The sequence below is a fragment of the Ochotona curzoniae genome, unplaced genomic scaffold (genome assembly GCF_017591425.1).
Source record: "Ochotona curzoniae isolate NIBS_2020 unplaced genomic scaffold, NIBS_Ocur_1.0 contig_908, whole genome shotgun sequence".
In the NCBI taxonomy this organism is placed as follows: domain Eukaryota; kingdom Metazoa; phylum Chordata; class Mammalia; order Lagomorpha; family Ochotonidae; genus Ochotona; species Ochotona curzoniae.
In genome coordinates, this window is record NW_024466607.1 from 5722083 (window position 1) to 5736211 (window position 14129).

General features: G+C 43.9%; 1 protein-coding gene across 1 annotated transcript in view; it reads left to right on the forward strand.

Annotated features, from left to right (window-relative positions):
- SYN2 (synapsin II) overlaps positions 1 to 14129 on the forward strand; it is a 133008-nt gene that overhangs the window by 77494 nt on the left and 41385 nt on the right. Inside the window, exons 2-4 of the mRNA XM_040995214.1 lie at positions 10688 to 10745; positions 12465 to 12556; positions 13787 to 13943. Coding sequence (XP_040851148.1) covers positions 10688 to 10745; positions 12465 to 12556; positions 13787 to 13943 — 307 coding nt within the window. The remainder of the gene's footprint in view (positions 1 to 10687; positions 10746 to 12464; positions 12557 to 13786; positions 13944 to 14129) is intronic.

The following is a 14129-nucleotide window of genomic DNA, read 5'->3' on the forward strand; positions in this document are numbered from 1 at the left end:
GAACTGGGGACACATTTCCAATGATTATTTCAAAATAAAACAGTGCACACCCTCAATGAGCTTTTGATATAGTAGGAAGGAGACAGACATAAATAAAACATTAGCTGAAAATACTAGGTTGTATCTATTTAAAATGAAAAACCGGAAGGTCTCAGACTTTGAAGTAGAGAGATGCCTGTGGGAGGGGAGGGACAAGAAAGAGGTCATGAAAGAGGCAGAACAGGCCTTGGAGGATGGCGAGAGTGGTAGTTGAATAGAACATCTCTGGGAAACTGTCTGAAGTGAAGGATGGACTAGGACAGGGCTCGTGCGTGTGCTGCCATGATTTGCGCACAGGGTCGCCCGACTGAGAAGAAGGGGAGTCTGCGATGCAGCCAGGTGCCTGCTGGGCCAGGTGTCTCAGCGGGGATGTGTATTCTGTTTAGGCACCCAGGGGATGGGGTGCCTTTGTCTGATTTACACAGACTCAGCAGCAGACTTGTAGGAAGGCAGTAGTAGAAGACAGATTTGAAACCAAAGAATGAGGCAAGATCTTGGGGGACTTCCCTCCTATCTTCCCTCCGGAAGTGGAGCGGCTAGTACCCGGACTGGCGCTCACGCTGCAGGTGGCATGGCTACGCCATTGCACTGGCCCTGGAATTTATTTTCACTAGCTTTGCCACCTACTCACTGGTACCTTTAAGAAATCCTTCATCTGAGCCTCAATTTTTTTGTAAAATTTTTTTTGGCCCCGAAAGGATGAAAGTGTGCACCCTGGGTGGCAGTGACAAGTGTGTTGTGACAGATGACCTTCCTGGAGGGCCACCTAGAGCTCTGTCAAAACCAGGAGTCCTGTTTATCTGGCCCCAAATAAAACCGTGTCTTTTGAAAATTACACGTGCCTGATCTTTCTGCAAAGCAAACTCTAGAACTCATCTACTCTGCTGCGCTATCAAATCAGCCTGGGTTAATTGGCTAATTGTGTAAGCCAGTCATGGAAAGAGACTGTGCCCCATGACTGCAAAGAACCCTGTTCTACAGTTCTCTGTAATTACTGACAAATGCAGCTAATCTTCCCATCATGTGTTCTCCTAAGTTGCAGGATTTTTTTTTCTTTCCTGTTTTTGATAATCTCATTATCTTGTGATTCTGGATCATTTAATTATTCCCCAAAATAGATATCTTCAGAAAATCTGCTTAGAAAAAAAAAAATGAGTCGCTGTTCCCAATAGAAGTCACAGCTGGGATGTTTACCCTGAAATTAGCTATTTTCAGAGCCTTGACATATTGTTTTTCTTAAGGGAGCTCATCTGCCACCAAAGACTGTTGAAGCCCTCCTGAAGGTTGCCTGAAGGTTACCTGACAGATTCCGGAGAAGGACCCTGTGGGCTTGTGCGTTCAAGTTCAGGAGGGCTTCAAGTTCAGGACTGAGGAGAGAGTTGGAATGGGTGTTATTTAAGACTGAGCTGAGTGGCCCCCTCTGCCGGGAACCCTCCAAGTTGCAGCTGTACCTGATTTAATAGGTCTGTGAACACTGCCTGGGGGTAAAGTGGCCTGACCCAGTGCCCATCCACAGAATGTAATCATTACACTTGATCATCAGAAATGTTGAAATTCATTTTATTTTTCAATTTTTTTGAAAAAGGCTTATGTATTTTACTTGAAAGTCAGAGTTACAGAGAGAGAGATGGAGGAAGAATCAGAGACTGAGAAGTCTTCCATCCGCTGGGTCATTCCCCAAATGGTCAGAGTGGCCTGAGCTGAGCCAGTCCACAGCTGGGAGTCAGGAGCTCCTTCCAGCTCTCCCTCGTGAGCGCAGGGGCCCAAGCACCGGAAGTGAAGCGGCTAGTACCCGGACTGGCGCTCACGCTGCAGGTGGCATGGCTATGCCATTGCACTGGCCCTGGAATTTATTTTCACTAGCTTTGCCACCTACTCACTGGTACCTTTAAGAAATCCTTCATCTGAGCCTCAATTTTTTTGTAAAACAAATAAGATAGAAGTGATACACCTGTAAAAGGTACAAAGTATTGTGATGAATTTGGGAGTGGCAGTGCGCTCATGCATACTGTATCACCTTTGGATTTTACTTTTATAGACTGATGCATTGTTATAGCTTCCCTGAAATCAGACCCATTTTATTCTGTCCTGTTTTTCTCTGAACTGTTTCCACTTCGATGGCATTTATATTTAGTGATTGGACTTCGACACTAGACATTATGAATATGAAAGTTATGACTTGGCCAAGGTAAAGCGAGTGTGGAAGAAATGCATTATACTGAATCTCTAGTGAGTTTTCTGAAAACTAACATTTCCCCCCCTTCGCCTCCTCAATCTCCTGTGTTTTGTCTGTGACGTCTCGCAGGACTGTGTTACGGGAACCACTTTGTTATCTCAGGAACCTGGAGCAGGTTATGATCCAGCACTGCAGTTCGTGATCCCCTGATAAGATTATTTTCTCTGAATGTGTTTTCTTACACTTAGTCACATTAAAACTCCTCTACCACCTTTCTGCCCACGTCCACATCTTTGAGTTCATCCCTAATCAGCTTGGTATTTTAATCCCTGGAAGAGATGAATGCCATCTGCAAACTTGGCAGTTTCCCCATGCACTCTTTTCCAGATCATTTATTGAAGTGTTGACAAAGGCACCATGCAGCTTGCTCCCAAGCTAAGCTGAGCCAGAGCTGGGCAGCACTGGATTTAACAACTTCATTGCTGAGTTAATAATATCAAGGACCAGCCACAGAACATTATCTTTATCCAAAAAAAGATGCTTATGTCTTCCCAGTCTTTGTTTCTAACTCCTAAACCAGCTATCCACAACAAAAAGATTCTCCTTAAACTGAAAGGAAATTTGATGTGCTTGAATTAGATACGTTCAAAGTTGAGTTAAGAATCCCCTCTCCAGTGTAAGGCCCTGCCTGTAGTCTTATGTCTTTGTTCCAGAACATCTGCAGTGAAAGTCTCCTACCACTTTCTATTATTTATTTAAATCCTTTTTTAAAATGTCACTGTCATTTGTGAGCAAGCTTCCGAGTTCCCAGACATAATCAATTACTTGATTAATTTTCAGGAGATTGCTTATAGAAGTTATTCATTTTCCAGGTGTCAGTGAAACAGCACGTTCTAGAATCCAGTTACTGCATTGGCCTTGCCAATGATCTTGTGGCCTGATTCATTCCCTCCAGTCTCCTGGACATTTCAAACAAGTGATCTGTTAGACCTTAGGCACAACTGATCATGTTAATTCTTTGTTAAAATCACTGATAATGTGTTTTAGAGGATAGTTAGAAAAATAAACTTTAAGACAGACTGACTAGTTAGGATATTAATAAAAACATTAGTTCTGTTTGCTGCAATAGTAGCCCTATTGCATGCATATTCATAGATGAGAGCCAAGGGGGAGTGGTGGGCAAGAACTGGGCAGCTGTTAATGCCTACAGTGACTCTATTTGGAATGACGCCGAAGTTTTGAACACAAATGGTGGTAGGGCAGAGTTCTGTTGCAGCAGGCTAAGCTACTGCCTGTAATACTTGCATCTCATGTGAGTACTGGTTTGAGTCCCAGCTGTTCCACTTTTGATCTGGCTCCCTACAGTTGCAGCTGGGAAAACAGTAGGAGATGGCCCAAATACGTGGGCCCCTGCTGTCCATAAGGGAGTCCTGGCTGAAGGACCTGACCCAGACCTGGCTGTGGTGGCCATTTGGGCAGTGAAAACGAGATTGGTTTTATTTCCTCCTCCTTCCCTCTGTTTCTTTCTCCATATCTCTGCTTTTCAGATGAATAAGTCTTTTTTTTTTTTTTTAAGTAGATGGTGGCAGTGATTGTACAGAATGTACTTCCTGACACTGAATTGTACAGTTAAAATGGTTAGGATGGTCAATTTGTCGTGTATATTTTGGCACAGTAAACATTTAAGTGGATATTGCCAGTTAGAGATAATGCTTGAAAAGTTACAGGAGAAAGGTCACGATGTTTGGGATTTGCTTTAAGATGTTCAAATCATAGTTCCAACAATAAAAACAGTGAGGGCGATAGATGAAAATGATTGGCAAAATGTTGATGATTCTTGAGAATAAAGAGGCTGCCCTTTAAGGCCTTTGCAATGGAGCTTGGTCCTTACCTCGGGAGCCTTGGCTCTCATGGCCAGCTGACAGCCCTGGCCACTTGCTCTCACTCTGCACCTTGGCTTTCTCTTTCAATTCTGCTTCCCTCTTGTTGTGTTGCAAATTCTTTCTTACCTTTACGACCAAGCTCAGCCTGTGTGAGCTTCCTGAATTCCTCCACGCCAGCAGAGCCCCTGTTCACTTTGGATTCCCTGGTTTTATGTCCACTGCAGCTTGCATCCTGTCTTTTGTCTTTGTTTCTGTCTCCCCACCAAGAGAAAATTTAACTTTTTTCTACCTTAAAAATGAAGAAAGTTGCTTTCAACTTGTACATCTTTCTAAGCTATATGAAACTTTTATTGCTGTTGCTAATTGGGTGCTTTTAAAAAATTTAAAGGAAAACATTGAAAAAATGGAAGTGTAACTATCAGCAGACAGCTACCTATTTGGACATTATTTTTTTTTTCTAAAATGCTTTCTCTGTTCGGTGACTGCTAACATGGCCAGCACCTGGGCATATGTGTGGACACACATTTTGTAGAAGGGACAGTTCATCTTCGGGCTTGCTTTCTTCAGAGCAGCAAAGAAGCACCTGGAGCACTGTCCTTGGGCCCCTGGGCTGTGCCTCGGGTGTTGGGTCAGCTGACTGCTGGGAGCTGCAGTGTGTCTCCCCTTACAGCAGGGGGCAGCACGTGCTCACAAATGCAGGCAGGCTGGAGTCTGCATTTCGCTGTTCCAGTGTGGAGTGGGAAATAGGAATCCCCCTATGATTTCCAGTTTATTTTCTGTCTTCTTGAATCTTGGAGATGCTTGACCCGAAGAAAAAGGCCTGAGTTAGAGACTGTGGGAATCAGAAATTAAGTGCCCAGTTTGAAATATTTAGGCATTTATTAGGTACTGGGCTAATGTCAGAGCTACAAAAAAAAAAAAGGTCTTCCCTTCCCTGATCACTTTCCAGAGCCTGGGAATGCATTGTTAATACTGCCATCTTCTATTGTGAAGCCTGCTCCACGTGCAAGGTTCAGTCGTCTAAGGAGCACTTACTGTTTAGGCTGTGCCCAGGTCCTTCAGCTCCAGTGCAGATGGAGAAGGAGGACAGATTTTCTTGTGGGGAATGTTGGAGTGGGAAAGAATGCGAGACTGGGATTGGGAAGCTGTCTGGGACTGCAGACATTCCGAGTCCTGACGGTGGCCATACCACTGTTCCTAACAGCACCGGTGCTAAGCAAGGAGATCGTGACGGGGAACCTGCCGAGAGTGCTGTGGCAGATTTGGAATTCTACAGATGTAAAGGTTATGTTTGTACAGGCCTAAGACAGGAGAATATAATCAAACCTTGTATAATCAATATTTAAGCATCCAGTACATGCTGGAAAACCCACTCACTAATGGTCGTTGGTCAAAGTGGTCTGAGAGTGCAAGCAGGACACAAGTATGAAATCATTAGACGGCTGACTTTGAACGTTGTCCTGAGACGATGCTGCTGCGGCTTCAGAAGAGGAATAAGCCATCCCGACTGCAGGGACTGACTGTACAAGAAGCTTGTTGCTTTTTATGAAAGTGCGTCGTATTTTCATAGCATTACAGAATTTCCAAAACACTTTTTCTGTTTTTTTTTTTTTCTAAATGATTTTATGCATTTACTTCAAAGGGAGAGTTATAGAGAGAGGAAATGGGGGAGAGAGCAAGCGAGAGAAATTCTTCCATCTTCTGATTCACTTTCCAGTTGGCCACAGATGCCAGCGTGGGCCAGGCTGAAGTTAGGAGCCTGGAACTCCATCTGGTCTCCCACATAGGTAGCAGGAACCCAGGCTCTTGGGCCATCTGCCACTGCTTTTCCAGGCATAATAGCAAGGAGCTGAATTGGAAACAAAGCAGGCGGGACTCCAGCTGGCATTCCAGTATGGGATGTTAGTGGCACAGACTGCTTAAGTGCTGTGCCACAGCACCAACTCCTCACAAACACTGTCATCTGGTCTCATTAAGCACTTCCCAGCGCCCTGTGAGCCAGGTGTTATCAATGAGGTAGAATATGATGGTACTTCAAAAACTTCATGGAAAATTAGAATTACATTATTTTCTTACAAAATGCTTTTTACTTCCATGTGTAGTTTTTTTCCCCTGATATGCATTTCCATGAAATTTTTGTTACATTTATTTTATTTATTTATTTTTTATTGGAAAGGCAAATATACAGCGAGAAGGAGAGACACAGAGAAAGATCTCTGTCTGCTGGTTCATTCCCCAAGTGGCTGCTACATCCAGAGCTGAGCTGATCTGATCCGATCCTAAGCCAAGAGCTTCTTCTAGTCTCTCACAGGAGTGCAGGGTCCCCTAGGCTTTGGGCCATCCTCTGCTGCTTTCCCAGGCCACAAGCAGGAAGCTGAATGGGAAGTGGAGTTGCGGGGACACAAACTGGTGGTTATATGAGATCCCAGCAGATGCAAGGCAAGGATTTAGCCTCTAGGCTATCATGCTGTGCCCTTCCATGAACTTTTGAGAACCTCTTGTATTCATGGATTGAACTTTTTCATATCAAAATGAACTTATCTTTTAATTCCATTTAGCATGAACTTTTTGAAGTACCCTTATACATAAAAGACTCTGAGTAGTGTTTAGTGCGTAATAAGTATTCATCATTCATTATTACTATTAAAATTTAAATGATCATTGGCTCTATTTATGCATCTAGAAACTAAGGCTCACAGAGGCACTTAACCTGTCCATCATAGCCATCACTGAGCTGGGAAGTGGTGGAATCAGGTCTGAACTCAACCTCTCCTTCTCTGATCTCTACAACTCTCTCATTATCCTATGCGTAAAAGGAGTACTTTTTTTTAAGCTGGCTTGTCTGGCTTAGGCCAAGTTCTCAGGGGATGTTAGTAGCAAACTCTGAAATCATGCTTCTCAGCCTCAGAGCTCTCGTTGGCAGATGGGAGTTGAGGTAGGTGTTTACTTCCTTGAGTAGTAAGAGTTAAATCTGGAAGCCTCTGCCCATTTTAGCAATAAGGGGAGGTGGTGGTTCATTACCTGAGAAGGAAACTGCAAGCCATTAAATCCACACAGATCCTCAGCCGTTAGTCTTGTTAAGAAAATGTTACAATAGGGGGAAATTGACAGTGCAGGCACTATAGATATTTTTAGTGTGTGCTTAGGTTCTGTTTAGGATTGAATGCAAGGGGATGAATTTGGGCTTAACTTCACACAAGACTACCAATAATAAAGTCCATATTGAACACCTCCTCTTTTCCCATTTTATCTAGAGGAATGAAGCAGCTTTGACTTTCAAACACTGGTGAGCATAGTATAATTGTTTGGCAGTAGAAGTAAAAACTGTAGCCATACATTCCTTGCACCAGCGTCAAATTATTTATTCTATGTATGTATTGTCAAATGAAAGCCGTTGTGGCATTGATTGTAATAGCAAAATAAAGAAGAAAATGGAAATAAAAATGCTCAAAAATCAATAGTTAAAATATATGTATATAATTTGAATGGAATTTTATAGAACTATATTTTAAGAAGTTACATATTATTTTATTTTATTCTATTTTCTATCAGAAAGGCAGTAACCCAGAGAGAGGAAGACAGAGAAAGATCTTCCATCTGCTGGTTCACTCCCCAAATTGCCTAAACAGCTGGAACTAAACCCATTCTAAGCTAGGAGCCAGAAGCTTCTTCTGGGTCTTCCATGTGGGTGCAGGAGCCCAAGGATTTGGGCCATCCTCTGCTGCTTTCTCAGGCTATAGGCAGAAAAGTAGATCTGAAATGGAGCAGCCAGGACAGGAACCTGCATCTCTATGGGATGCTGGAGTAGGTGGAGGCTTGACATACAACGTCACGGTGCCGACCCCATTTTCATACAACTATTAAGAAGAAAAAGAAAGGTTTGTCAATGTGTGCTGAAAGCATATCACTAGTATATAACCTAAGTGAAACAAATCAAGGTCCCAAAGAAATCTGTATAGCATGATGCTGAGTGCAACTACATCTTCCCACTCTTCCCCAACTAAAGGGTGTGTATGCAGCTGCTGGTGGGAAATATGTCTGATGGAAAGAATGGGATATTAGAGAGTTCTTCATTCTCTCTTTTAGTTTACTTTTGAAGATAGGTAATTTGATTGATTTTAACCATTTGAACAATTTTAAACAAAATGTTAAACAAATTTAAGCTACTTGTCTCAGTGTTCCCAGTCAGGATAAGATGCAGGCAGAGTTCTGGCTCAGGGCTGTGATTGCAGTGATTCCTCCAGATTCTAGCATGCTGCCTCTGACCAGTGATCCTTCAGCATTAGCAGGTGCTTCTGTCACTTGTGAGTTATGTGCAAAGATTTTCATTTAAAAATACCTGCAATCCGAATGTCCTGGTGCTCCCGTCCACAGGAGCATGCTCGCTCTCCAGAAGAGGTCTTTGTGCCCCAGCTGCTGCCATTTTAGCTCCTTTTCTAGAAGACTGTGGCTCAGCCAAGAGAGGTCAGTGACCCGGGGCCAGGAAACACAAAGATTTCCAACAGGACAAATTACCTTAAGGAAAAGGCATTAGGATAACTGGAGAGGTGGGGGTGGAGGCAAGGCATGAGAACAGTTTGATTAGCCAACTTGGTCAGTGGGCAGGTGCAGGAAGTGGCAGATGCACCCTGCCAGAATCTATAAATATACTTCAATATCAATGTTCAAACCCCACAAAATAAGTGAGTGAAATAGAAAACTTGGCAGCGTGTAAGTGCCCACATGTAAACTCAATTCTAGGCTTAACTGCTGGAAGTTATCTGGGAGGTTTCGGTTTCTCCGTGAGTAGTCAGGCGGATAAGCACCCTTCTAACATCTTCACAGAATTGTGGGGAGCAAATAAAACAAGGAAATGTGCTTTGCAAATGCAGGGCTGCATGGAGAAAGAGAGTTTAGTTACTGTTATTGTCTCTGTAACTTACCTCACTGCAGAACTATTTTTCAGACAGGAAGAGATGCTGATAAAAAGGTAGACACACCTCACCAATGAATGGAATGGGACTTGGTGGGCCATTGACTCCAGTTCCTCCTGCTTATGGTCATAAACAAAATCCTGCAGGGCCAAAGGTTTGCAGAATGGTAACAGTGCCATGCATACATGGCAGTAGCTGCCAAACAGATGACATATGCTGCACACTCCTGCCCAGGGGACTTGCTGAGTCGTGAATGTTGATCATTGTCCTGGAAGTGAGCTGATGTGAAGCCTGTGTAAGGAATTGGGGCAGAGGTGGGGGGATGGACTTCGGTGGTTAGCTCCAAAATGGCTGAATGCCTCAAAGGAGCAATTTGAACATGGCCAGGGACTTGGATAGGACAAATGACAACTTCCTAGAACGGCCTGTTCCAGAATCCATAGAGAAAAGGAAATAGGCTGACCCCGTCCTGGGTAGTTGACAGGAACCAGAGTAGGAAGTATTTGTGGTGGGAGTACTGCTCACCACGTCATTAAGTCCCTTTTGAGTAAAGAAGGACAGCAGAAAAATAATTCAATTCAGCACACATGGTAGTCATATGAAAGATGGAAAGAATAAATCAGCAAAGGGGGACAGAGCTGTACAATGTGAATAAAGTTGAACTCAGAGTCCTACTGGGTTAGGTATGGATACTGGCTCTGTCACTAGGTCACCAAGTACCCTTAAATACTCCGTTTTCCTCTGCTGAATCTTGATTTATTATTCTCTCAACTGAAGACCTTTGTCCCGATCTTATTAAATGAGATGTTGTAGAAATCAACTAGCATATAATTCCTAGAACGTGATGCCCAATGAATACTAGTTTATTCTTTTATTCTGAAGAAAGTTTGCCAGAAACCCTTCAGCGAAATATGGCAGTTGGAAATTTCAGGGACTTGGAAACCCAACCAGACCTAACCAATAAGTACAGTGTAGAAAGGCCCTTTGTGAAAATGTTGAACCAGCTAACTGGGCAGAGGAGAAAATTATAGAGAAAGGGTGGGTTGGAGGCAAGGCTGGACTCATTATAAATATAAGCAAAAACACAGCTTAGAAGCTGCAATGCCATGAATGCATGACTGTGAGATTCCTCTCTGGCAGAGAGTGTGTGTGCATTGAAGAACTCAGCTTTACTCATGTTTCTTGACTGCTTAGAAATATAAGGTAGGTTTTGTGCCAAAGCCAAATTCTCCTCCTCCATTGCCCTTTTTTCTTTTTTTTTTCTTTTTTTTTTTTCTGACATAGGTACTTCCCTGTCATTTGCTGGTTGCTCTTTAATCCTTGTGGCATTTTAAAAATAATATTTTAAAGTTATTATTGCCTTAGATCCTTTAGATATGAGATTGATCTAGTCTTTATCAAGAATGGCTGGAGAAATTCACTCTTCTATTTTTTTATGGTCCAAAGGTCAGTAGTAGTATTATCAAATCACAAAACTTAAGAATGAAAGGGTGGGTGCTTTATAGGAGAGTAAATTGGGACTAAAAGAAACTGATTCTCTTGCGTTCTTCTAATGATCCAGTAGCACAATGAAGGTCAGAACCAGAGTTGCTTAACTCATTCTAGGGTTCTGTCTGCTATAATACTTTTCTTTGTTATAGCAAATTTCTAATATATTTTTTTCCCCCTTTCTCCAGGGCTAAGTGCTTTCGGGGCAAGAAAGTCCTTGGCGATTATGAAATCAAAGTGGAACAGGTAATCAGCCTGCAGCTCAGCCTGCGTCACCACAGTCCCTCCTGGCACCGCAGAGTGAACCATCTAGTTCTGCTTGGTGCACTGCCTGTCACTGAGTTCTGCTCACCTGCCCTTCCCCTGCATTTCTCACTCTATGAGGCATGGTTCCGAAGACCGCATCTTTCCCTCAGTTCTTTTTGTGTGTCTGTAGAGAAGCTAGAAGTAATGATCTTAGACCCTTCTTAGAGAAAACTGCTCCCAGGCTGAAGAAAACTGGAGTAATGGCACCTCTGTATTGTTGGTGGCCAAATATTCTTGGATGAGCACATGTCTGCTGTGTTGGTCTACCTCCTTTGGTGACGCCTACTCTGGGCCTGCGGCCATCCTCCAGAGAACACTCAGGAAAGAATACCTCCTGAGGTGGGCGTTTAGCGCAGCAGTTAAGACCCTGCCTGGGGTTGCTGTATCTCGTACAGAAGTGCCTGGGTTTGAGTTCCTCTCTGTTTCTGATTCTGTTTCCTAGGAAGCAGCAGGTGATAGCTTAAGTATTGAGATCTTCCTAGTCAAGGGGTAGATTTTGGTTGAATTCTAGGCTCCTGATTTTGGCCCAGCCCAGCTTTGGCTATTGCAGGCATTTGGGAAATGGATAGAGGATCAATTGATTGAGTAATTTACCTCCGTTTTTCAAATAAATGAAAATAAGTTAAAAATTTTAATTAATAGAAAATACCCACTTGTTTTAGTACACCAAAGTTCTGAAAGGCCTTTTCTTACCTTTTCCCATTGCTTAATGCATGAATGATTTCATTTGTGAGGCGAGAATGTACACTTTAAAGATGCATATATTTTCTATGTAATAGTAGACGTTACTCAGGATTCATTACACAGTGGGCTGTGACTTACAGAGTACTTTGTTATCATTACCTTCAGTTCTATGTATATTATTTGTTTGTTTGAGTTATAGAAGGAGAGGAAGTGAGACAGAGAGAATCTGTTGTTTCACTCCCCAAATGGTTGCAGTCACCAGAGCTGGGTCAGTCTGAAGCTGGGAACCAGGAGCTTCTGCAGGGTCTCCCGTGTGGGTGCAAGAGCTCAAGCACTTGGGGGCCATCTTCTGACGCTACTTCCAGCAGAGATCTGGATTGGGAATGGAGCAGCTGGGTCTTGAACCAGTGCCCAAATGGGATGTTGGTACTGCAAGCAGCAGCTTTATTCACTATGGCATGTTGCAGGCCCTACCTTCAGTTCTTAAAACAAGATAGGCAGGGTCAGGGAGGCAAGTACAGAAACTTAGAGACTGAAATCACCTCACTTAATATCTCATGCTGAAAGATGGGAACCAGTTGCCTAAACTAAAACCTAGGTGTTCTTATGTTGACACTGATCAGAGAGCTGTTTGTTCCAGGCTACATCTTCATCTACAGCGAAGTACACAAGGATGACATGCTGGGAGTCAAATGATCTAAGTTTTGCTCCCATCTCTGCCAATGATCTTTTTTTTTTTGGTCCAGAAAATCCATTTAACTTATTTTCAGGTTCCATTTCTTTCTAGAGTAAATGGAACTCATTTTCTGTGTCCCACCTGCTGTAGGGTTACTATAAGGATTGAATGGAATCAGCATGTAAAAATATTTAAAAACGGTAAATAAAACTTTTGGTTAAGGGGCTGCTGCTGCTGTGTGGGGAACTTGACCACGCCAGGGCTGACTGTGGACCTCTTCCTCTACTCTTATGTTTCAGGCGGAATTTTCAGAGCTCAACCTGGTGGCTCATGCTGATGGAACCTATGCCGTGGATATGCAGGTGCTCCGAAATGGCACCAAAGTTGTCCGGTAAGGACTTTCCCATTCCCAGGGGCACAAAGGCAAGTGTCAGAAGAGAGTAGGAGCGTCCTGCATGGCAGGCAGAGCTTCACTGTGTGCTCTGCATGGGTGTGCAGAAGAAGATAGCTCCTACCTTTAGGAAGCTCTTAGACAAATGGAAGGGAAAGCAGCCTAGGCGACAGATTCAGAGCCCACTTGGAAGTAACGCCCGTCTCCCTGTAGTTGGTGTGGCCCTGTGCTTTTCTCTCTGCATACATTTGCCTTGGAAGCCAAGGTCTGGTTGCTTTAAAAGTTTTGAAAATGTCTGATCTAGCTCAACCTTTGTTTGACACTGATCTGTTTAGATTCATGCAGGGTGCTGGTGGCAGAGCCCTGTACTCGTGTGAGTTCTCTTGGCCTCCCCCCTGCCCCCCAGTTCTGTGTTTGTTCTGTAGTCTTCATTCCTGGATCACTCATAGTTTGAAAGGAAAACCTAGGATTGGAAGATAAATTGTCAGTGGAAAAAATGAGTAGTTATTGATCACTTCCGTGTTGGGAAGATTGAGTGTCACTTAGATCCGAAGCTGTCCCAGATACGACAGCTCTGTAAGGGAGCTCATAAGTTCAGTGGCATATCTGTGGCAAGGAGCTTAGCTGGCAACAAGTGACACACGGGGAGCTTGCCCGTGCATGGGAACATTCTGTGCTAAGGGCTTCCTGATGCTGTTGCTCAACCTCAGTTCTGCGAAAAATATTTGTACCCTCCCTAGTGTCCGCTTTGGAAGAATAACATTGGAAAGTCTGGCCCCTTGCTCTCCTTGGGGCCTGATGAGGGCTTTGCCTATTTTAAGGAGTCAGAACAGGATACTGAGGTCAGGGACCTCCAGGGCAGTGTAGTGAAGACAGCCAAATATGCTGGCTTCCAAGTCTGCTGGGACCTGCTCAGAGCCCCAGTTCAAGAGCCCGTGAGGGTCTAGAAGTGTCCCTCCCTTCTCCTCCCCCCCCCCCCGAGGATATTTGTACCTTAGAAAAAGGCAATGCTTAGGCCAGAAGAATAGAGGAATTTCAGAGCTCTCTTCAGATCTCCTTTGGAAAATGTCATACTTCTGGTATGGAAGGTAATTGTCATTTCTGAAACGAGGGTCTTGGCCTGGGTGGGCCCTAAGACCTTCTCTGCCTTGGGCTTTGGAAATGAAAGACAAAGTGATATGGTACTTACATTGCTGGATTGAGGCCAACTTGTCCCTACCTTCCTACCAGGTCCTTCCGGCCGGACTTTGTGCTCATCCGGCAGCACGCATTTGGCATGGCAGAGAATGAGGATTTCCGCCACCTGATCATTGGCATGCAGTACGCAGGCCTCCCCTGCATCAATTCACTGGAATCCATTTACAACTTCTGTGACAAGCCATGGGTGGTGAGTGAGGCTCTCTTTTTCCTGCGTAAAAGAATAGGTAGGAACCCGGACCCTGCATCCCTCAGTTCTTTGGGAAGGACTGCTGGTGGTACTCAGTGCAGCAGCCAGGACTTAGTGCAGGGCAGGCTGGCACAGTAGCACATTACCACACACCACGAGCCAGACAGCCTCTGCTGCAGTGCAGAC